Raw genomic sequence first — 25,199 nt, forward strand, 5'->3', positions numbered from 1 at the left:
AATATTTGCAAGCCATATATCCAATAAGGAGTTAGTAGCCAAAATACGTAAAGAACTCACACAACTCAGTTGCAAAATATATTTAAGTACATATATATATATGACATATTATATATACACTCTTACATATAATATATATGCTATTATATTATATATTACATGTCATATATATAATCATAATATATATAATATACATATATGACAATTAAAAATGGGCAAAGCACCTGAAGAGACATTTTTCTAAATAAGGTATACAAGTGGCCAACAGGTACATGAAAAGGTCCTCAACATCACTAATCATTGGGGAGATGCAAATCAAAACCACAGTGAGATACCACTCCATATCTGTGAGAACAGCTATCATCAAAAAGATAAGAGACCATAAATGCTGGTGCAGATGTAGAGAAAAAAGAATCTTTATCATTCTCCCTCAAGCCCAGGCAGACTTCACTATTAACAGAGGCAGTTTAAAGAACTGTGTTTCAGAGGAAGGACTGTGACCCTACCTCAGCTGGGCAGTCCTGCTCGGAGCGACCCTGAGGCTTCTGCTGAGTCTCCACAGCCTTGTTGCCCCAGAGTAAAACGGGAACATCATTTGCCTGATGACGTAGATTCCCTAGGTGCCCACAATGTTGGGCACTATTGTTCAATCAAAAGGACTGAAGACTACCTATCAAATCTGTTTCTTTAAAATATTAACACACTAAAAATGTAGTAAAATGTGTACAAAATGAGCTTCATGGTCTCTCTTATGCATACTTAATAAAGGCACTCTAAAGCACATTGTGCAGACCAATCAGTGAGACTCTGCTGGTTTACCACTTCTGTTTTTCACCTGTTGGGATAACCTTGAACACAAGCCCTGGGCACGCCTCGCCCCCTAGACACGGACACCTCCACCTTCTCCAACACTGTTGTATCATCTCTTCATTCTGAATCACCACCGCCGAAATTTAAAAAAAAAAAAAAAAAAAAAAAAAAAAAAGAGGAATCAATTTTCCTTCACAGAAGAAATTATTTTATTCCATTTGAAAAAAGTAAAGGATACAGATAATTATTCTTTGCCTGGCAAAAGCCATTTTCCCATGGGACTCAGCTCTGCCTGGTGAAGTTAATGGTGACATATTAGAGAAACCTGTGGCCTCCAGGGGCACAGTGAGCACAGACATTTGGCTGGAAGAGCATTCACATGATCAAAACATTTCCTGGAGCAAAGATTCACAAGCTCATTTTATCGTGAAGACCACTGTGGTTTTGAAGAAAACATTTAACTTTGAAGATACTTTAAATTTACTAATTGAACCCAGGGCAAATCATTTTTCACATAGCTGAGAGGAGAAAAATTAGAAGCCCATCTCAAGTATTCTGCTACACTTCCCTCCTCTTACACGATGAAATCTTCTCAACTTATCTCTAGGTCTGATGTGTCAAATGACATAAATCACACTCAAAGCTCCCTATCTGTGCAGTGGGTCTTCCTCCCTGGTGGCAGGCTTCTCCGAGGTTAAGCCACCAGCCATGCAAGCCCATTTCTACTCTTCCTTGGGACCGAGATGGGTTCTGGCCACGCAGGCTCTCAACCCTCACCCCACACACCCCTGCTGCACCTGCAAGGCCTCAGAGGCTGACCCGGGCCTCTCCTGAGCCTCCACGTTGAGCACGACTGCTGCTGTGTAGAAGAGACAGGAAAACCTCAGGCTGATGGGTGCCTGACCCCTCTTTAATGGCCTCCACAGCAAGGGTCACCATGAGGCCCTCCATTAAGTGTTTGGTCTTTAACATCATAAGCTGCAATATACAGAGAGCGTATTTACCCAAAGAAAAACACTGAGTCCCTTTCTAGTGCAATGGTTCTAGAATTCCTTAGAATCAAGAAAGCTGCAGAAAGCATACCCATCCTCCCTGCACTTCCCTTCCAGGTACACACAGGGGCTGCTGCTCTCAGCAACACTGGACTGGCGACTGTTCAGCCTCAGAAGCGTCACACGTTGGGACCTCAGTGATAGGCACTCATTCTTCTCTCTGCACCTACTCAGCTCCAGACACTGGCAACAATTCCTTCTAAGAATGCTAACTTAGGGAATCTGGTTAGCTACTGCAGTGAGAATACACCCCAGGTGAAACTGAGCAACAGCCCCAAGTGTTCCAGCCAAGACGTGCTGGACACACCATGCGGCAGCTTAAAACAGGCTTGTGCGTCACTAAGTTAGCTCTGGAACTACAAAGAACAGAACTGCCGTTTACTCAATATTAGAGCAATTTGGATTTAGGGCATTTTCAATTCTAGAAAGGACACTGCCTCAAAAAAGCTAACTGGTGGGGCAAATATGAAGTAGGGCCAGTTACAATGGTTATCTGTCAGACTCCAAAACAGGGTGATACTCAACGCTACTGGACAGCTCCTTTGCCAGGGAGACAAAGAACATCATTTGTCAGTTGGTCATCCCTTCACAGCAGGCAGGGGACACCGCACACAGCCAAGTGACCAAAGCTGACCCCAGAGGCTCCCACACTGAAGGTCCAAGGCCGCTCTTCAACTTCCGAACACATCCAACGTGGGGGCCCACACAGTGCCAGTCCACAACATACCTTCAAGAAGTGGCACCTGCCACGTGAAAGTGTTTCTCTTGCTGTTAACTTCTGGATGTAGGAGGCTGAGGGTGCTGGTGTTTTGGCTCCCACAGCCTTGGGTTAGGCGAGCCTACTCCCCAAGGTGAGTGTTACTGAGAACACAATGGTGTTTTCTGAAACGTGTCCGTATGTCACAGAAAAGGAAATGCGGCACCCAAGGCTCTGGCCGATGGCAGGTGATGCATGTTAGGAGGTCAAATGCTGACACTGGCTGGATTCTTTAGGAACAACGATGGCTAGTTCCCTGCCCGGGTGGTCTGACTGAACTGGCTGTCTGAAGAGGGGATGGTTGGCACTGGGATGGCTAATCTGGGGGCTTGCCCTGGAACTGCACTCAGGGTCATCGAGCCATTGGGGACAGTAGTTGTGTTCAAGCCACTGGGGATCTCGCCAGTAGCCTGTATTTTAAAATAGACCAAATAAAACACTGGTAAAACAATCCCAATTAGAAGCATGATAAAAACAGCATTCCACCACTGAATCCCACAGTCTGCACCGTTTGTTGGGGTCTTCGGAGGAGCTGGAAGCAGCGGCTGACTGGAGGTCTCTCCACAGCAACTTTCATTTAAAAAGATTTCTGACTGCACAGCGCGCTCAATATTCTGGTCAATGCCCTTAAAGAAATCCGTCAGTGGGCTGGACAGGGCACTGGCGCCTACAGCTGCCCTGTCTGGGTCTGGCAGCTCCTCGAAGGTCACTCTAGTCTCTGAGGATGGGCTTGGGACGGGTCTGAGTTCTTTGTGGGTCTCTGTTAGGATCCCATGATTTTTCACTGGGATCTTAATAGATTTCAAAGCATATAAATCTTGTTCTCTGATGAAGTTGTTGACTTTCTTGATATCTGCGACCTAGGGAAGTCATGAAGACAAGCATCATGAACTATGTAAACTCCTTAGAACTAATATCCAAAAAGTAGCTCTTTCCGAAAGAGGATCCAAGCCCACCCCCCTTTAAGACCCTGATGAATATTGGAAAACTGCACCTGCACACATAATGAGTTTAGGCTGAATAGCTGTTTTTTCGCTTTAACGCAGCCTTATCACAGTTCCGAGCAGATTTACAAGTTTGAATAACATATAATCGGTTTTTGGAAAAGCGTTTTTTGTTTGTGTACAGAGTGACTGCAACAAAATGTTTTTAGGTGAAACCCAGTCATGGTACTAAAAATGCTCTAGTAGCCCTTTCTACTTCTTCTAACTTCTGAGGCAACAATGCCCCCGTCTGGCTGACTTCCCTCCCACATCAGAACCCAGTACAGTAGCTGATTACATTAGCGATCGCCAGACCAAACCTCAGCCAGCTTGACACTCAGAACCGACTTTAACTGTAATTTTCTTTTAAGAGGTAAGTCCTCATGATTCTACCATGTTTTCATGCCCAGAAGTACTGTATGGTATATAAACTTATTTTGTAGATAAAAGCAATCGAGAGTTAATTCACTTTGAGGGTTTCCTAACACTTATGATACTTAGTAACACGTAGGGAATCACAGGGATCTAGCTGGAAAGTACGGACTGAAATCTCCGATTCAATATTAGGACTCCAGGAGAAGAGGCAGCACTGTGGGTTTCACAAAGTAACAAAGAGCAAGACAAATCTTAAGGGAGGGGTGGTGCAAAATTTAAGTCAAACCCTCCCTCAAGCTAATGTTTGGAACTTAATGAAAGTGTCAGAGATGGACTTTAAGGTTTTAACTCCTAAGTCCACTTTAACTAGAGTGTAACTACGGCCAAAAGACCTTTAGACAGCACCTTTTTCAAATCAATCATCTCCATTATTTTACTTATTGAGCAATTGTTTTTATCATCTAGTTGAACTGGGGCCGTGGACATGTTTAATTTACCATGTCCTGAAACTAAAGCATAAGGTGCTTGAGACCTTTTTGTCTTTTCTCTTCATAAACTAAACACCAAAATTTATTTACTTTCAATAGGAAAACTGATTACTTATTGGAGGCATTATATGTACAGTCTTCATGGCTTAATTAAGCCCACTTTTCTAAGAAGCCCACTGCATCCACTCAGATCTTTGTAGGGTAGGATTCATTTGCGGCCCATGTTCAATAAACCATACAGTATGCCTACTAGAAGCTGGTTAGAGAGTCAAATATAAATCTCAGTACAATTGAGAGACCACTATGTGTCCCTAGGAGGTCAGCCTGTGTATTTCCTCTGGGAAATACCACAACATCCTATACAATGTGTTTAGCCATTTGAACCTCGTTAGATAAATAACAAGACACTTTAAGGAAGAAAAGATTTTTAAAACAAATTGGTTAGACAGCCTTAGAGGAGGCCATAGAAAGTTATAACACAGTGTTATTAGCAAAATGAAATAAAAAGTTTCAATCTAGGAGAAAATGCAGCAATTCTATAAATACTTTCCTACTTACTTTGCCATGTTAATCACTCTGAATGCTAAAAACATAATTAAAGAGAGAAACAGGGTTATATAGATACACAGCACACACAGGCTAGATCATGCAGTTCTAAAACAGAGAACGTCAAACTTGACCAATCCAATAGGCTGCAACCAGCAAGAAAGGGTCAGAAAAAGAGAAGTAGCCAAAAAAAAAAAAAAAAAAAAAAAAAGCAACCCTACCAAACAACTCTTGGATAAATTCTGCATGGCATCTTTGGCCCTGGCAGGTCTTACACAAAATATGCTCAAAACTATATAAAAAAGGTTTCTGAAATTACTTGGAGGGACAGGGAGAGAAGTGCTCTGCAGAGAGAGAACTGGCCCAACACCTGAGATTCCTAACCCTCACTTTTTATGACCCCAAGGTTCAGAACTCAAAGTACTTCACCTGCGTTCCATCTCGGGCCAGATGGGAAACCCCTTCACCGATACCACAGGCCTCTGGACACCACCCCTGGGTGGGGGGGGGGTCAGGAAGGGGCAGCAAGGGCCCCCACCCTTCAGTGAGGTCCTCTGTTCCTCTAACTACACAGGAGCCACCTTCACCCGTGTGGTTTCTTACTTTGCAGCCATACTGAAGAGCGAGCTTGTTGAGGCTGTCCTCCTGGGCCAGTTCCCGCTGAAGCAGCACCACGTCCCCCGCTCCTGGCTGGTGAGGGTGGGGGGCACCCTTCTTCTGGCGCTCCTTGCCCCGGGGCCGCAGAGCCACGCGGTGGGACTCTTCGTCAGAGGAGTCCCCTGAGTCCCCACCACCGTTCTCAAACATGTAAACGTGGCTGGTCGGAGTCCTACAGACAATGGCTGGGCCTTGGAAGGTCTTGGTTAACACTTCCTTCTGCCTCATTTTCTTAACTGAAAACCAAACCCCAGGGTTAATTCCACACAAGGCACATCCATTCCTCTTGTGGCTACAGTACAGGTAAAGGACTTATTGCTAGAGAGATTACTCCCGTCCCCTTCCACTATAAATACTCGACAGATACCGTCAGTACAAAAAAGAATTGTGTTTTACGCTAGCTTAGATGGAGGGTGAGGGACAGGTAATTGCCTAATTGCATACTTTCTGCATAGAAAATGAGAAGAATCGCGGGGCACCTGGGTGGCTCAGTCGGTTAGGGGTCTGACTTCAGCTCAGGGCATGATCTTGAGGTCTGTGAGTTCGAGCCCCGTGTCGGGCTCTGTGCTGACAGCTCAGAGCCTGCAGCCTGCTTCGATTCTCTGTTTCCTTCTCTCTCTCTGCCCCTCCCCCGCTCGTGCTGTTTCTCTCTCAAAAATAAAAAAAAGAATAAAATAAAAAAAGAATCCCTCTTTCCCTCTTATTCCTCTTCCAGAGCCGTGTCTCCCCAAAACCCATACAGATAAAGAAACTTCTCTGTTGGGTGTCAGAGGAGTGGAGAAGCTACCAAGATCCCCCCCAAGCAGAGAGGTTCCCACCCTCCCTGTTCTGTGAATCTTAACTCGGAACTTTGAACGAAACAATTCTTGTTCATTACTTTACACATTCCAAAGTATCCTCACCAAGAAGGTCAAGACTTAGGGCTCTTGCTTATGAGACCTAGGGGAGTACAATACTCTCGATTTCAAGTGCCGAAAGCTTGAATTACACAGTATGCGGGGCAAGTTGGGGAGGAAATCCTTGTCGAGCTAAGAAATTCGTCCAGTTTCTCGCAGGTCCCTCTGCCTTCATTACATCCCACGTCTGGTTTTTATTTTCACCTCCTGCCAAGTGCCAAAGCCACGCTACCCCCTCTGCCCTCTCCAAACTGTCCGAATGAGGTTCCAGACACGAAATCTCAAACACGGGGAATGACAGCCTCCGAAAGAGCTGGCATCAGAACCCGGGGGGGAGGGAGGGGGGGCCTTCGGGGACAGCCGGTGGCCTCCCCGCGGCCGTACTGCCCACCCCCTCTAACCCGCACCCTACAGAACCACGGGCCCGGAGGAGGGAGGCGGCGGGCGCCCGAGGACCGGCCGGCCTCCCCATCCGAGCTCGGGGCCTGCGAGGGGCCCCGGCGGCTCCCAGGCCTCAGTTTCCCTCAGCTCTCCTTCCGTGCCAGGAGGGCGGTCCCCAAACGGGCGCTGACAAAAACAAAACGGGGCGCGGCCCGCTCCTAGGCTTAGATGGGCGGGACCCCTACATTCCCCAAAGACACGACCTCCGACCTTTGCCCTCCAACCCCGAACAACCTCCAGCCAGCCCCCGACGGTGGCGGTCACTGCCCCTCCAGAGGCAGGAAGCTGGCCCACCCGCGAGCCGTCCAGCTGGGCGAAGCAGCCGCGCCACTGAGGGCCCGTGCTGTCCCCCACCCAGGACCGCGGCCCCTCCTGCAAACCCCGGTACCTCAGCGCCCGGGATCCGCCGAGACTCGCCGCCGCCGCCGCCGTACCTGCTGATTGGCTGCGAAAATCAGCAGGTCTCCAGGGGGCGGGGACGGCGAGACAGCCAATGAAATCAGCGCCGCGCAGGCTCTGGAATGAGCCGGGTTGAGCTAAGTCGGTACCGGAAGCTCAGCCCGGGGGCGGGGCCTGGGCGGGGCGGGGCTCCAGCTGTCCGACACGACTCTGGCCCCGCCCTCCTGCCTGCCACGGCGGCACCAGCTGGTCCCAGCTGCAGGTTTTGCTTCTGCTGTAGGCTGTAAGACCCCTTACCACCCTCTCCCGGTCCTCTGCTGACTCTCAGTTTCCTCACCTGTAGAAGAGGCCTGTGTGTCAATGATGTTTAACGAGGGGGTGGATTCCCAGGAGAGCGGGTGTCCCCTGCTGAGGCCTCCCGCTGCGAAGCGGCTCCTCTGGGCTGGAAGGACCCGGGGTCTCCACATCTTGAGCCCTTACCACCACAGGAGGCGTTTGCCCCGGCCCGCTCAGGAAGACACAAAGTCCACCAAAGTAAAACACCGAACCTCAACAACACGGACCACAACAACACCATTTACCCAATGTCGATGGTGGAGGACTCCTTAAGCCTAATAGTGATGGGTGAACACTCTCATGCACGAAAGCACAAAGGTTTAAAACTTCAACCCCCCAAAAGGAAACCAAAATTAAAAATCAGACCGTAACCAGGGGAAAATAATTGCAACATACACCACAGAAGATTAATATCCTTAACTGAGACAAACCTCATCGAATTAATGAGAAAGTCATGAAGAGCCCAGTAGATAAATGGGTGGGGACAATTCACCAAAGAATACAAATGATTAATAGGGAAGAAAAATGAAACCTCAGTAGCAATCAAATTAAACTACAAAGCAAAAGGATAAAAACAAAAATATCTCTCTCTTTTTAGGCTTTCCATCCTAGTCAAAATAGGAGTGAAATTCCTTATCTTGGGAGACAAAGCCCAGGATGATGTGAGGGCTTCAGTCCATTCTCTGCCATTTACTCATTCTTTTTAGCCCCTCTCCCTTTTTCTGCTGGATTTTAAACACCCAGATCTCCCACCCCTGGCCCTTCACAGGAATGTCCTTCTTTCAGCTGCTGGTACCCTTGGACTTTCTGACCCCCAGGCCTCAGATTAGTCACTTTCTCAGCAGAGCCCTCCCTGTTCCCCCCATATACCAAGGCTCTCCCTCCATTTACTTGTTAATTGCCAGTTAATTTACTTGTTTAATTGCCAGAATCCTCCTGTCCCTAATTATCTCCTGTTGCTCACCACAACCTGTGTCCAATTCAAAGCCTACACTCAGTAAAGACTGGTTCAACAGGAGAACCATTAAGTGACTTGACCTGGGCTACACAGGAGCTACACAGGAGGGCAGTGGCAGCAGCAAAATCCAAATCCTAATGTGTCTGACTCCAAAAGCCCAGCTGGCCGCCACAGCTGTACTCCTGGCCCAGAGGGCTTGGTCGTGGCCCAGTGGATTTGGCAAGTCTAGGTATCAGAATCTAAGAGTGTGATTACCGGGGAGAGAAGTCAGAGCAGAATCTGCAAAGCTGAATTAACATAGCCACTCCCTGATCAGTTACACGTGTTTCTTTCGTTCAGCATGTCTAATAAAAAACAAATCCAAACCCCACTCCCAACCTCCCCCCACCCCCTGCAAATCCAGGTTCAAGAGAGATTTTATTTGAAAAGATTATTGCAAAGGGAGAAGAAGATTGTTGCAGGAGGGAGAACCCTCTGATTATAAGGTCTGTAAGCATCTCAGGAGTTAGGCAGAAAAGGGCTTTTCTTTTATAGAGAGAGATGAACAAGGCTAGAAGGAGCCAGGTGCAAAGAAGTGGAATAAAAGGGTGGCAGAATTGGGTATTAGACATGAAAACATTCTACCCGAGGCCAGCCTATTCTCGAGAGGGATTGTATGCTGGCTCAGGCTGAATGTGAGCTCAAGTCCATTCGGGCACCTGGATGAAGGAGAGAGGCTTAATGGAATTTCAGTTAACAAGCATTTTGTTCTGATTGATCAGAGGGGACAAGGGGCTCAGCTAATCATTTATGAGGCAAAGAAACAGAATTTAGAGGGTCTGTGTCTCACCTTGTCACAGGTAAACAAGGATGGCATCCATGAGTCTTAATTTAAGTCGTATGGGGAAAGAAGGGTTCTTTGCAATAAGCCGTTTTCCAGAACACAATGGATGGGTGGGGATGGGGAGATCTTAACCTTCGCTGTTTTCCAGGAGCACAGGGCGTGGTAAAGTCAAGCTTCTGTCTGTGGATCTATCTCCCCATCTCAAGCCCTGGAGCACAGTGGTGAGTAAGGCTCTGCAGCCTCTCATGGGGCTTACACTTCTAAAGATGAGCCACAACAAAGACATACATAGAAAGAGCATGACAGATTATGCTAGATCCTTGAAAAAAGAAAAACTAGGTCATATGCATTAACGAAAATTACCCAAACTTCATAAAGGCCAAAGGATGGTTGTGTGTTCTTCCAGTATCACGCTGGAGATTAGGTAGTGAGCCTGCCCAAGAATAATCTGATTCTCTAAAGCAGCAGTTCTCAAAAATGTGGTCCATCTGATCCGGGGGAACCCCGAGACCTTCTCACTGGGTCTATGAGGTCAAAACTATCTTCATAGCAATGCCAACATTATTTTCCTTTTCTACTTCATTCTCTCTTGATAGACAAGTAATTTAGCTAACATATATTGAGTCCATACTGGATACAAGGCCACACAACACTCCTGCAAGGTAAGTATTATTACAATCCCCAAATTACAGATGGACAAACTGAGTGCAACAGAAATCGCAAGATGCCTAGCCGATACCCATTCTAGCCTTTTGCTTCGGAAAAGAACCCCAATATTATCTGGGGCAGCAATGTGCCACGCTGACAGCTTCTTGCAGTGGGGTGTGACTGTGAAGAAGTTTCAGACAATGGATCGTAAGAGGAAAATGTTGGGTGGGACTTCTGACAAAGCTTTTCAAAGGCAGACATCGGGAAAAGCTCTGTATAGTATGGGTGTTCTTTTTACCCTCTTCCCGCTGCCTGGGATGAAGATGTGATGGCAAGGGCACCTGCACTCATATCGGACATTGAAGCAACTTTGGAGGTGGAACCCATGTGCTCAGGACAGCAAAGCAGAAAAGATGGAAAGTGTGTAGGAAAGAACTAAATGTCCCCATTGTTTAAGAGATTAAGATTTCTGTTAGGGGCAGCGATGCAATTCCTGAGTTAGATATTTGGGCACAGAGGTTATATGTCCTAGATGTCATGGCTAGCAAGTACAAGAGGCAGAATTCAACCCCAGACGGTGACTACAAAAGCCCACGTTCTTATAAAGGCTTCTGGGCAGAATTCCGTTTTGCTTTCTCTGCTGGCCCAGCTCAGCCAGGATGCCTACTAACTTGATTCTGAAGGAACTAACAGTTCCTTCAGAAACATACTCTAGTTTTCTCTCCAGGCCCTTGGCTAGGTTGGCTGAGATGCAGGTGAGGTCAGAGAGGAGGTGCTCGAGCCACACGGCTCCCCCTCTGCACTGTGTCAGGGTCACATCCACCAAGGACAGTCCCACGGCTCCGTCGCTGGGACAGCTGCGATCCATCCTCCACAAGCCGGCAGGCCTACTCAGATGCCCCTCAAACTCCTGCCAAACCTAGAGCATCCTGTCTGTCCCCTGTGACAGCCTGCTGTGGACTGAAGTGTGTCTCCACTAAATTCAGATGTTGAAATCCTAACCCCCGATGTAACTGTATTTGGACATAGGGCCTATAAGGAGGTAATTAAGGTTAAATGGGGTCATAAGGGTGGGGCCCCGATCCAACAGAATTAGTGTCTTTGTAAAAAGAGACACCAGAGAGCTTGCTCTCACTGTCTCTCCTTCCCTGCTCACACCCAGAGGAAAGACCACGCAAGGATGCAGCAAGAAGGTGGCCAGATCTGAACCAGAATCTGAACCCTGATGGACCTCGGTCTTGGAATTCCAGATTCCAGAACTGTAAGAAATAAATTGCTGTTGTGTAAGCCATCCAGTCTGTGGTGTTTTGATATGGCAGCCCGAACTAAGACACCGACCTTCTCCCTGGAAGGGCAGAGGATGGAAGGGAACAGATGCTGAGTGGCTGACTTCTACTAGATATTGCAAAACTCCACTGGGCAGAGAGCAGAGATTTGTACTGGCAAAGTCATTAGAATTTCTTAGGCCGCAACTTCTCATTTTAGAGAGAGGAATTTAAGACCCAGAGACATAGGGGACTTGCCTGACGGTGCACAGCAGGTTAGCTGTAGCCTTGAAGCCCGGGGGAAGATGAATGTGTTTAAAACTAGCGCTGCACTTACCAGCTGTGTGACCTCGATCCAGACCTGTAAGCCTTCTGGGCCTCAGTTCCCTCCTCTATGGTCTCGTTCCCTATGCTTGGAACATTTTCAGTTTATGTCTGTTGTCTTAGCACAATTATGAACACCCCTTCGCTTTTCATAGTTTGGACACACCCTCTACCTCTCTTGAGGGCAGTCTGCAAGGCAAAGGCTCCCCACCCACCCCTTGGAAGATGCTGCTAGCTCATCACCGAGGCCCAGGCAGTTGTCAGACCTCTGTGTGGAGTCACCCAAGACAGCCTTAGGAGTTTGTTGGAGAGTGGTAGGGAAGAAGAGTCTGAAAAATATATTGCATTTAGAACAGCAAAAAAAAAAAAAAAAAAAAAAAAATCATTAAAAAGTAAAAAAGCTTAGGGGTGCCCAGATGGCTCAGTTGTTTGGGCATCTGACTGTTTGTTGGTTTGGCTCAGGTCATGATCTTGTGGTTTGTGGGTTAAAGCCCCACATCGGGCTTTGAGCTGGTGGTGCAGAGCCTGTTTGGGATTCTCTTTCTCTCCCTTTCTCTGTTCCTCCCTTGCTTGTGTTCTCTTTCTGTCTCTCAAAATAAATAAACTTTAAAAATAAGTTAAAACATATATAATAAATATAATAAATTGGGTAAAAATATTTGCTCTCTTTGATATGTTAGTATCCTTAATAAAAAAAAGGCATTCAGATCTCAATATGAAAAAAAAAAAAAAACAGTCCATAGAAAAATTGCCAAATGATGCAAACAATTCACTAAAGAAATGCACATAGAGAAAAGGTGTTGGGGCACCCAGGTGGCTCAGTTGGTTAAGCGTCCGACTCTTGATTTCGGCTCAGGTCATGATCTTGCGGTTTGTGTGATAGAGCCTCGTGTTGGGCTCTGTGCTGGCAACGAGGGGTCTGCTTGGGATTCCCTCTTTCCCTCTCCCTCCGCCCCTCCCCCACTCATGCTGTCTTTCTGGCTCAAAATAAAATTTAAAAAGTTCAAACAAAAAAAAAAAGAAAAAAGGTGTTAATTTGACAGATGGTCAAATAATGGAAATTCACATAGCTGCAAGAAGCTGGAAAAAGTCAAATCTAAACGCATGTGGTTGCATAGGTGAGGAAAGAGTGCTCTCAGCACCTGTAGGTGGGAGTTTCAATTGGGACATTGGTAGCATTATGCAGCAATAACTTTTACATTGTGCATATTCTTTGATCTTGTCTCTCATGTTTTGGAATTTGCCAAGAAATAAGTAGGACATGTAAAAAGATTCGTTACAAGGCTGTTCTTAATGGTGAGAGGTGAAACAACAACATCAACAAGTGGCCAACAGGAGGGGATTAGGTTGAATTCATGTAGCTCATTTATGAAATGAAATAAAGCATACTTGTTTAAAATGAGTACTTCTTGTAGAAGTAACAGTTATTCACATGGAAGGATGTTTATGAATAACAAGCACTTTAAAAAATCTCTAGAAAACAGGGGATGCTGGATAGCTCAGTCCGTTGAGTGTCCCAACTCTTGGCTTCCGCTCAGGTCATCATCTCGCCATTCCTGAGTTTGAGCCCCTCATCAGGCTCTGTGTGGACGGTGCAGGGCTTGCTTTGGATTCTCTGTCTTTCTCTCTCTCTCTGCCCCTCCCTTTCTCTCTCTCTCTCAAAAACTAAATAAACATTAAAAAAATAAAAATCTCTAGAAAAAAGAGTAAGGGACATACATCACCCCACACACATCTGAAGGTTGTAAAGCAGAATGCTCAATAGTAGTTATTCCTGGGTGATGTAATAATTGCCTTATTTATGCATGCTTGCATTTTTGTCATTCTTTTTTTAAAATTTTCTTTAGTTATTTTTGAGAAAGAGAGCGCACACAGGTGGGGGAGGAACAGAGAGAGAGAGAGAGAGAAATGGAATCTGAAGCAGGCTCCATCCAAGCTCTGAGCCATCAGCACAGAGCCCAACCCGGGGCTCGAAGCCACGAACTGTGAGATCATGACCTGAGCCCAAATCAGATGTTTAATCGACTGAACCACCCAGGTGCCCCGAGTGCTTGCATTTTTAAACTTGTCTCTGCCACACGTGTTTACTCCCGTTATGAGGAGGTGGTGCACCAAACAGTGGTTAAAGCTGCAGGTTCGTACTGAAGTTGGACATCAAACTTTGTTACAGCCAAATGTTCTACCCTTGTACTAGACCCCCTCAGACGTCCAGTTCTGAAGCCAGCACCAGCCCTTAGGATTAACAGGAAAATTCTGTGACCTCTGTAAGCCCCAGTTTTTTTGTCTATAAAATGAGATCAGAGATAGATAGATCCTGCTACTCACCAGGTGCTTGGCATACAATGAACATTCTGGGAATGTGAGATATTATTACTATGACAGGGGAAACCATAAAGGTATAAAAGTCCATTTTTCTTTAAATAATACATTCCTAACTTAGGGAGCTGGAGGTGGTTTGTGAGGATCGGATCTGTTCTGATTTGGGAACAGGTTTCTCGGGTGAGTTTTAAACATGTTTGTCAGGAGCTTTATTTGTATAGGATACAGTCTCCCCCTGGGCTAAAGTATGAGATGTTGCCCAAGAACAGGAGCCTGATGAGCCAGGCAAGCTGTCCTAGGCAATGTGGGGTGGGGTGGGGTGGGGGGAACACTGAGTGCCTGACCTGAGCTCCCGGGTCATCCCGGGCTGACTTTCGCCCTGGCCCTCCCCTTCCCTCCCACCTGGAGCCTGGGTCTGCTTTGTCACTGCCGCCTTGGTGGGAACTCAGGGTCCATTCTGGTTTCCCTAAAGAGCCATATCCACAAGACCTAGGTATATACAGCAGAGTGTTTAAAGATTTCATAAACGTATCTTACCTTCATTTTGCCCCTCTCAGTAGCAAAACCTCAGCCACCCCCTCCCCCTGCAATTTTCCAATCCTTTGCTTCCTCCCTTGCCAACCTTTAAGCTCAGCTCTGGTTTTCCTGGCCACACCCGGGAATTAGGCCCAGGTTCAGAGAACCCGATGCAACAGTTCCATGGTCTCCAGCTCTTCCCAGTGCCCTGGAGTCATGCAGGGGACAGAAATTTTATAATTTTTATAAGAATTACATGCTGGGGCACCTGGATGGCTCAGTTGGTTAAGCGTCTGACTCTTGATTTCAGCTCAGATCATGATCTCATAGTTCGTGGGATCAAGCTCCACGTTGGACTCTGGGTGATGACAATGTGGAGCCTGCTTGGGATTCTCTTTCTCTGTCTCTCTCTGCCCCTCCCCTGCTTGCATGCTCTCTTTCTCTCTCTCTCTCTCTCGAAATAAATAAATAAACATCTTTAAAAAATTGTTTAGGGGCACCTGGGTGGCTCAGTCAGTTAAGCGTCTGACTTCAGCTCAGGTCATGATCTCGCAGTCCGTGAGTTCCAGCCCCACGTCGGGCTCTGTGCTGACATCTCTGAGCCTGGAACCTGCTTCCGATTCTGTGTCTCCCCCTCTGTCTGCCCCTCCCCTGCTTGTGGTCTCTCTCTGTCTCTCAAAAAGTGAATAAATGTTAAAAAAATTATAAAAAATTGTTTACAAAAAGAACTGCATGCTAAAGCAATACAATTTTAGATATATTAGGTTACAGAAAATATTACTAAAATCAGTTTCACCTTTTCTTTGGTTATTTAAAAAAATTTTTTTTAATGCTTATTTATTTTTGAGAGAGACAGAGTACAAGCAGGAGAAGAGCAGAGAGGGAGGGAGACCCAGAATCAGAAGCAGGCTCCAGGCTCTGAGCTGTCAGCACAGAGCCCAGCATGGGGCTTGAACTCATGAACCATAAGATCATGACCTGCGCTGAAGTCGGATGCTTAACCGACTGAGCCACCCAGGCACACCTCTTTTGGCTATTTTCTCATGTGGGTACTAGAAATGTAAAAATTGCATCAGGTTCACATTACATTCCCTCTGCCTGTGGTGCCTGAAATCCACGGTTCAGAGCCTGCCTTGATCTGAGGGCCACCTTGTTCTTCCTCCAAATGGTCCCGTTTAACAGCAAATATCCTGAACATTTGCATCAGGTCGTAGCTCTGCCAGGAGGTTGATAGCTAGGGAGGGGATGTAGAGAGGCAGGCATGGTGCCAAAGAGACTCTTTTTTTTTGCACCCCCTTCTTCTGCCTTCCCAGACACTCCAACTGGGACTCTTGGAGCTGAAGGCAGCCCACAGGTGGTGTGGGTCTGCTGAGTAGGTGGGAAGTCTCTCAGCTAAAGACTCAGGGGCACCATTCCAGGGCCAGGTCTAAGGGAAAGCTGCATCCGGTGATATTTCAGAGAGCAGAGGGTGAATTCTCCACGCCAGGAGCCTCAGTTGGAAGCAGCACCCCTAACCAGGGTCTGAGGAGGGAGGGAAACTGGAGACCACGGGCAAGGAGGGGCCCTGGGCTCCTCAGCCAAGCATCCTCCAGAGGAAGATTTGCCATCAGGGTTTGCTGGCTGGAAGGACGTTTTGGTTGAAGTTCTGTGTCGTTTCAGATCAGGGTACAAATCTGTGAAACTCCAGGTACCTCTGGTAATGCCACTCATTGGGACCCCCATGCTGCACAAGATTTGATTACATACACAAGCAGGTCTGGGTCCCTCAGTGGGACTGTTCTAGACTGAAAACAGACTTCAAGCTGATGCCTCCTATACACACATAGTAGGTGTTCAATGCCAGGTTGTAAACATCTTGTTAACCCCATGCTTAGAACCCAGAAGGGGCTCAACAAAACATATTTAACTGATTTGAATATGTACTCAACTAAACCTCCTGAAGCACGAAGCTGCCGCTGACTGAGGGTTCTGCTATGTCTCTAAACTTTTCAGCATTATTTCCAGCCTCCAACCCTTTCAGGGAAAAGTACTCCTGTATTAGTTGGGATTTAACCAAGAAACTACTCAGAATACTCACATTGGAGGGAACTGCATGCTGAGATTGGGGTCACAGGTGATGGATAAGCAAAGGGGGGAGGGCATTAGGACAACCCAGAGGGTAGCCACCACTCCTCTAGGCTGGGGCCAGAGGACGGGCTGATGTCATGGGAGTCCAGGGAACCACAAGGAGCCTGTTCAGTGGAAGCTGAAAGCTTAGAGGAGACCGAATTGGCTGTGGAGCTACCTTGTGAGGCAGGAGGGAAGGGAGGGGACTTGTCTCTTACCTCTGCCCAGGGTCAGCCCCCGCTGCTGCTGTGCAAAGCAAAATGAGAGAGGACAAGGGGTGGCTTGGGGGTGTTCTGGCCCAAGGCCAGTATGACCTCCAATTGTCCTAACTTTTGAAAGGGTCTTGGAGGAACTGAACAGCCTGTTACAGGCTGAATTGTGCCTCCTATTAAATTCATGTGTTGAAGAACAAACCCTGGAGCCTCAGAATGTGACCTTATTTGGAGATAAGGTCTTTAAAAAGGTGATTCATTGAAAGGAGACAATTAGGGTGGGTCCTAATCCAATCTGACTTGTGTCCTTATAAGAAGAGGAAAGTTGGACACACAAACAGGGGTGTGTACACGGAGGAAAGACCTTGTGAGGACACAGGAAAAAAAAAAAAAATTCAGCCATCTACAAACCAAAGAAACCAGCACTACAGATCTCAGACTTCCGGCTTCCAGAACTGTGAGGAGATAAATCTGTTGTTGAAGCCACCCTGTGTGTTATGTTTGTCATGGCAGCCTGAGCTGACGAAAACTGCCCAAGATTCCGTGTTGCCAGAGGAGTCAGAATTCAGCACAAATCCATCCCCAGAGTGCAGGGAACCCACTTTTTTAACTGACAGCAGTACAAAAATGCCACCCAGATGTCCAAAGGAACCTCTCCTGCCTCCCCCACTCATCCCTGCTGGGAGGAATCACAGACTGGTGTGTGTGTGTGTGTGTGTGTGTGTGTGTACATGTGCACACTACTGGTATCTGTGAAGCCTGTTAAACATCCTACATTGCACAGGAATGTTCCCCTCCCAACAAAAAAATTATCCAGCTCACAATGTTAATAGTGCCAGCCCCAGAGACCTGTGCTACAGTAAAGCTCCATGTCTATAAGCCCACCATGTGCTTGAGACATCCCAGTAGGCTTTTGGTCTTTTACACTTTAACATAAACAGATGGATAATCATCAATTAGCAAACATTTGAAGAAAGTCTCTGACATGAATGGCAGTGATCGGAACTACAGAGAAAAAGCAACGTGGGTAAAACAGATTATACAGGGAGAAGAATATCAAAGAACTGTTAAAAGAAATGAAGGGAAGGAAGGAGGGAAATAAAGACAGACAGATAGGCAACCTGAGGGAAAGAAAGGAGGAAATGAAAGAAGGTACCAGATCCATGGGACGAGAACAGGATCCCGTTAAAAATGGATATTCCAAAAACAAGCAAGAACTTTTGAGAATTAAAAATGTGATAGTGGAAATAATAAACTCTAAATAGTTTAGAATACAAAGTAAAGAAATTCTTCCAGGGGCACCTGGGGGGCTCAGTTGGTTGAACGACCGACTTCGGCTCAGGTCATGATCTCATGATTTGTGAGTTCGAGCCCTGCGTTGGGCTCTGTGCTGGAGCCTGGAACCTGCTTCTGAATCTGTGTCTCCCTGTCTCTCTGCCCCTCCCCCATTCATGCTCTGTCTCTCTCTGTCTCAGAAATAAATAAACATTAAAAAAAAAAAAAAAAAGAAATTCTTCCAGAAAGGAAAGCAAAAATCAGAGTTGGAAGATAAGAGGGAAAAAAATGTAAGAAAACTAGGGGGCCAGTCCAGGAAGTTTAATATCAAAATAAGAGCAGTTTCATAAAGACAGGACAGGTAAAATGGAGGGGAAGAAATCATCAAAAATATATTCTAAGAAAACCTCCAAATAAAGAATATGAGTATTCAGTTTGAAAGGATGAAAGAGATCCACATCCAGGTACATGGATGTGAAAATGGAGACATTTTCAAATACTGGTGACTAAGTATGATATTGTGATTTATAATAAGAAATAAGGGCACTTGGGTGGTGGTTAAACGTCTGACTCTTGATCTCGGCTCAGGTCATGATCTCACAGTTCGTAAGTTTGAGCCCTATGACAGGCTCTGTGCTAATAGCACCGAGCCTGCTTGAGATTCTCTCTCTCCCTCTCTCTCTGCCCCTCCCTACCTCTCTCTCTCTCTCTCAAAATAAATAGGTAAACTTAAAAAAAATTGTTATAATAAGAAATATGTATTTGGTCTTCAACCCTGTTCCTGGCTCAGAGCCTCCAAAACGCTTGGGATTTCTCAAGTATTGAGAGTAACAGTTTGTTATGTTAATGAGGTGGATTTTGGAAAAGATGGAGCCTGTTTTCCAGGAGAACCAAACATGTGACTAGAAGGTTGGAACTTTCAGTCCCATTCCCCTGACCTCTGGGAAGAGGAGAGGGACTGGAGGCTAAATCAATATCGAATGGCCATTGATTTAATCAATCATGCCTATGTAATGACCTCCACTGAAACGCAAAAGGGTTCAGAGAGCTTCCAGGTTGGTGAACACGGGGAGATTTGGGGACAGTGGTGGGCTGGGAGAGGGAATGAAAGCTCTGTGCCCATTCCCTACACCTTGCCCTGTGCACGTCTTCCATCTGGCTGTTCCTGAGTGATGTCCTTTTATAATAAACTGCTAATCTAGTAGGTAAAAAATTTATCTGAATTCTGTGAGTCACTCCAATAAATTAACCTAACCTGAGGAGGAGGTCTTCGGAACCTCTGATTTATAGCCTGTCAGACATACAGGTAACAACACGGACTTGCAACTGGCACCTGAAGTTCAAGAAGGAGGTCATGGGAACCTCCAGTCTGTAGCTGGGCAGTCAGAAGCACAGGTAACAACCTGGCTTACAACTGATGTCTCTGGCAGTCTTGTAGGACTGAACCCTTACCTATGGAATCTGATGCTGCTATCCCTAGGTAGTGTCAGAATTGAACTGAATTCTAGGATACCCAGCTGGTGTCCTAAGAATTGTTGTGTAGGGACTGCCTCCCCTGTGCTCCCCACCCCTGGTCCCCATCCTCATACATTGAAATTGGGTCCAGGAACCTAACTACAATGAGACTATCTTATGGGCCTCAAAAGGGCAATGAAAAAAACCCACAGCATATTCAAAGAATGGGGATAAGAATGGCTTCAGACTTCTCACTATCACACTGTAAGAAGACAATTAAAACAGTGTCTTCAAAATTATGAAGAGAAATGATTTTCAATCTAGAATTTTTAGATCCATCCTATAAATAAGTGATAATATGGAATAAAAGCATTTTTAGACATGTAGGATCCTCTAGAATTTACCTCCCATATACCTTTTTGTAGGTATACAAAAGCTATACTGAAGGATAGGCTCCTGTAAAACAAGGGAATAAAACAAAAGTAGTGAAAGGGCATCCAGGAAACAGAGACTCCATCACAGGAGAGAAGATGTGGTGAAGGGTGTATATGAGATGTTGGGGGGCAAGTCAAATGTGTCTGAATGTATTAAAAGACACTAGCAGAGAGTTTAGAATTAGATTTTTGACAGAAACATTGAAAACTAAGCAAAAATTTAAAACCTCAACTATTATGATTCCAGGATAAACAAAAACTAGTGCAGAATCTAAAATTCAGAGTGTTCTGCTATATGACTCAGTTGTGAAGACCATGCTGATCTAACCCAGTCATAACTCTATAGGGGACTCACGAAGGGGGTGTCAATGGTGCCGTGGGGCACGAGATCCCCATATTGCACAACCTTAACTGCCATTTGTGGCAGCTAGTGGACAAGGTATGTTGTAGGTTGCATTGTGTTCCCCCCACCACTAAAAAAAAGAAACTTTTTGGAGTCCTAACTCCCAGAATCTCAGAATGTGACCTTATTTGGAAATAGGGTCTTTATAGGGATAACCCAATTAAAATGAGCTCATCAGGGTGGGCCCTAATCCAATATGACTGGTGTCCTTACAAAAAGGGGAAATATGGACACAGAGATAGATGTACACAGAAGGAAGACAATGTGAAGAGACACCAGGAGAAAATGACCATCTACAAGCCAAGGAGAGAGGCCTGGAACAGATCCTTCCCTCAGGGCCCTCAAAAGGAATCAACACTACTGACACCTTGACCTTGGACTTCCAGTCTCCAGAACAGTGAGACAATAAATTTCTTTTGTTTAAGCCCCTCCAGGCTGTGGTGCCCTAGGAAATGAATACATAGTATGAATAAAAATAATCCTCATCTTCTGAACTGGGAAGTTGCTGTAGATTGAATGATTGTGTTGCCCCAAAATTCATATGCTGAAACCTAATCCCCAGCATGATGGTATTTAGAGGTGGAGCATCTGGGAGGTGATTAGGTCATGAGGGGGAAACCCTCATGAATGGGATTAGTGCTTTTATTAAAAAAAGAGAGAGAGAGAGACACAGAAATGATCTATCAGGTGAGGACATAGAAGGAAGGTGTCTATCTGCAAATCAAGGAGAGGGCTCTCGCCAGGAATTGAATTGGTGAGCACCTTAATCCTGGACATCCTAGCCCCAGAATTGTGAAAAATCAATGTCTGTATTTTTAAGCCTCCTAGTTTATGCTATTTTTGTTATAGCAGCCTGAGCTGACTAACACCTCACCCTGGCTTCTCACCCATGACGTTGACATAGTACCATGGCAACATGCCAGAGATTATTAGTGCCTCACTTCCCACCAGTGATGGGGTCTTCACTGCTGGTCAACAGGTGATCCAGCTCCAAAATCTCAGGAAAAGAGACCCACCAGAATCTTGAAGCAGCTCGTCCCAGATGAAGTGAATTTATCAAATCAAGTGGACCCAAGTGGCTCAACGGGTGGACAGTGGTGGATGTTGTGGTAAAACACACCCTCCTAGCTGCCAAGATGGTCACTGATGGGTCAGAGCTGAGTCTGCCTGAGGTTAGGTCCCATCCTGGGGGGCATCACAAGACTGATTAATGTTGAAGTACAAAGGCCTGTCCCTTGAGCTCAATTCTGGACAACTCTGAAAAGCCTATCAGGCCCCAGTTCTCCAAGGGTTGGCCGAGGCCTCCTTATGAGATAATTCCCAAGAGCATTTTCCAATAACCCCCCCTGTTCACCAATTTCAACCTTAGCGTTTTGTTTCTCAAAAAATCAGACCTGAAACACTGATGTTCAAGGTGTGAATAAAACATAATTCATCTAACCTGTCAATGGCATTCATTTTGTTTCCTAGTTTTCAAATATAAAAACTGCTACAGTTAGCGTCCATGTAAATATAGTCTTCCACAGGTATGGGTTCTTTTATTATAGAGTCCCAGGAATGGGAATGCTAGATTTAAGAGTATGTGTAGATTTCATTATACAAGGTATTGCCAGGTTGTTTTCCAAAAAGGGGGGAAACAATTCACATTTCAGCAATGATCTTCAGAGAACCCCTTTTCCTGCATCTTTGCCCAAAATACACATTAACACTTACAGTGTTTGTTGTTGTTAGAGAGAGAGAAATGAGTAGGGGAGAGGAGCAGATTGAGAGGGAGAGAGAGAGAATCTTAAGCAGGCTTCATGTTCAGCACAGAGCCCAACTCGGGGCTCAATCATGGAATCATGACCTGAGCTGAAATCAAGAGAGTGACACTCAACTGACTGAGCCAACCAGGATCCCCAGCACTAATATTGTTTTTAATGAGTCTTATGGGTATTAAGTGATATGTTGTTCCTTTAATGTAAATTTTTCTAGCAACTCACAAGTTTGAACGCCTTTTTATATTAATCATTTAAATTTATTTTTCTGTGAATTGCTGTGTTAATTGGGTTAGGTTCAGCTACATATAGTAGAAAACCCCGAAATAATAGAGGCTTAAATTGAATAGAAGTTTGTGCATCTCCTGTAAAAGGATTCTGGAGGTAGGAACTGCAAGGTTGATATTGTGGCGTTAAAAACTTGTTCAGTGACTCAGAAGTGGAATTTATTTTTGTATATGGTATAAAATAGGGTCCAGCTTGATAATGTTCCAGATGGATGACCAACTGTGCCACAACCATTTGTTAAGTCGCTCGTCCTTTTCCTGCTGAGTTGAAATTCTATCTTTGGTGAGCATTAAAGTAATACACACAATGGGATCTATTTGGGGACATTTTTGGTAAGATGAACTTTTAAACTTCATGACTTAACTTGAAACAAATGAGTTTCACACCCTCTTTCTCTGCCTCTTCAAAGGGTGACTTGTGTACGACTGGTAACAATCTGGAGAAGACCAGATGTGAAGCATGTGGCTGTCTTACCGAGGCATTCATGCTTTGCTTTTTGGATAACCTGATACAAGGCCTTGGCCTGTGTCGCAGATAGTTTTGTAGCCAGCCCAACATCAGTTTGGGTGATGAATGGCCCATTGATGAGCAGGCCATTCACATGTTCAAGTGAGTCATGCTCTAGCTTCCTGGCCATATGCCCCAAAGGCCACCTTCAGGCTCCAGTGTTAGAGGGTAGATGCTGGATCCTGCCCACCCCACTGACACCCAGAGTGGTGTTCCCCTGGCAGCAGTGGTAGTGAGCACCAAATTCTTCTACCCTCGTAACTGCCCCCCAAGACTGCTGTTATGAGGTGCTCTTGTTGTCATCTCCACGTTACAAATGAGGAATGTGGAGAGTAGAAAGACAGAGTACCTCACCTGGCACACCCAGTAGCAGAGGTGGACAGCTAACGGCAGAGCCCGCCCCAGTTAACTCCAGGCTGTGTCCGCCCACTCACTTGAGTGTGAAGACAGATGGACAGCATGGGCATTCTTGTCGCATGTGCTCCAAAAAAACTCAGGCCCAATCTGAGCTTGGGTCAGGCTGCCATGTGGCAAAAGAAGGGGCAGAAGGGTTCCAGGGCTCTGAAGGAGCCTCTGTATTGGCTTCCTGTGTCTGCAGTGTGGATGAAAAGTGAGGGGCCAAAATAAAGAGGGTGACCAGCCTGCCCCACGGCCAAGCTCAGCTCAGGCCTGAGCTGCACTATGTGGGGTGGGAGAGAGTGGCCCCAAACATTCTGGTTCTGAAGTGGCCTCTTGCACCTGGAAGTAAATGTAAAATCTTGCTCACTGGTATAGAGCATCTCTCCCTCCATGCCCCCCCCCCCTCCACCATCCTCCTGTCCTCTCTGCCCCTTTAAGGAAAAAGGTGAGTGTTCTGGAAAACTTCAGGAATGGGAGGGAGAAATTTTTGTGGCTCTGTTGAATAAAGGTGCCCAATTCACCATCATACCTGGTCCTGTGGGTGAAGGAGGTGCCATATTCAACTAATGGGGTTTGGAATCTTCCTCATTAAGGAAAATGCCCTGCCCTGGTGTGGCTGTCCCAAGTGCCTTAAATTTAACTGATGCTGAGTGTGCCATCCCTTGCCAGACTGCTCTGCCCATGATCTGATCGCTGTTCCTCCTCGCCCTTGTCCACTGTCAACAGCAGATGATCATCCAGCTCCTGCGCTTCTGTGTAGTGAAGGGTTAACTCATCAGGCCTGCCTTGTCCAAACGCCACACCCCCCAAAGGTCTTCAGAACTGGCCCTTGACCAGCTCCTGGGGTGTAACATCTGAGTCTCTGAATACCCTGTCTGAAGAGTGTCTTTGATTACCTGGGGCCTTGGGCCACAGCACATATTTGATGTTAACAATGTGATTTATGGTGGGGTGCTTGGGTCATGCTGTATTAGTTTGACCTTTGAGGCTGAAGACTGAGTAACTAAAGTCAGTCACATGGACATCCCATGCCTACATAACTGGACCCCAGCAAAACCCCTGGACACCATGGTTAAGGTGAGCTTCCCTTTGCACATGTTGTCACATGTCACTGCTAGAAGAAATTAGCACTATCCACATGACTCCACTGGGTGAGGACAACAGGAAGCTTGCACTTTGTTCCTCCTGGACTCTGCCTTATGTGTCTTTTCATTTGTGGATTCTAATTTATATCCTTTTGCTGTAAAAACCTGTCACCATGAGTATAACAGCTTTTCTGAGTTCTGTGGGTCATTCTAGCAAATTATTGCCACTGAGGGTGGTCATGGGGATACCCTGGCATAACCCCCCACACTAACCACCTGTTAATCCCTCTGGATGACTTCCTTACACACTCCATCATTCTGTGGCTTGGACAAATGTCATCTGGCTGGTGGTGTGGACAAACAGGATACATAAGACAGGTGGCCTGAGGCCAGTCATCCCTGCAGAAACAAGGGCTAGACTGAATTATTCAAACTGAACTGAACTGGAGAGCCATGTCCGAAGCTCTGTTAGCCTGTGCCCAGGCTGATGGAGGATTTGGGTTGAACTTTTGATAACAATTGTAAACAGATTTTCTTTTCAGGAACACCCTGCCTTGGAATCCTACTTCTTGGGTGGAGGCCAGGTAGGCATTAACTTCTCCGTCTTCCCCAAACACAGATACTTGGACCCTAGAGGTGTTCATAAGAGACCTCAAATATTTAAGGAAATACCACCAGTAGACCA

The 25,199-nt window shown here is 46.0% G+C and overlaps 1 protein-coding gene across 2 annotated transcripts; it reads right to left on the bottom strand.

Annotated features, from left to right (window-relative positions):
* Nucleotides 1-1,010: 1,010 nt before the first annotated feature.
* On the bottom strand, nucleotides 1,011-7,432 carry LYSMD4 (LysM domain containing 4). 2 transcript variants are annotated; one of them, XM_047861769.1, is made up of 3 exons: nucleotides 7,394-7,432; nucleotides 5,615-5,904; nucleotides 1,011-3,479 (listed from the first exon to the last, which is right to left on the bottom strand). In XM_047861769.1, the coding sequence occupies exons 2-3, from the start codon at nucleotides 5,894-5,896 to the stop codon at nucleotides 2,868-2,870; spliced, it is 894 nt and encodes a 297-aa protein (XP_047717725.1). In that variant the 5' UTR covers nucleotides 5,897-5,904; nucleotides 7,394-7,432; the 3' UTR covers nucleotides 1,011-2,867. The 2 variants fall into 2 exon arrangements, with proteins under 2 accessions (XP_047717725.1, XP_047717726.1); XM_047861770.1 differs by lacking the exon at nucleotides 7,394-7,432 and adding an exon at nucleotides 7,240-7,364.
* Between the last annotated feature and the right edge of the window lie 17,767 nt (nucleotides 7,433-25,199).

This window comes from Prionailurus viverrinus, chromosome B3, assembly GCF_022837055.1.
Source record: "Prionailurus viverrinus isolate Anna chromosome B3, UM_Priviv_1.0, whole genome shotgun sequence".
NCBI lineage: Eukaryota > Metazoa > Chordata > Mammalia > Carnivora > Felidae > Prionailurus > Prionailurus viverrinus.

What these genes read in the sequence shown, in the direction of transcription:
- LYSMD4 (XM_047861769.1), bottom strand. Translation starts at nt 5,896, where the DNA reads ATGAGGCAGAAGGAAGTGTTAACCAAGACCTTCCAAGGCCCAGCCATT. An exon ending in CTCTTCAGTATGGCTGCAAA is followed by an intron (nt 3,480 to 5,614) that starts GTAAGAAACCAC and finishes TGACTTCCCTAG; the next exon opens with GTCGCAGATATCAAGAAAGT.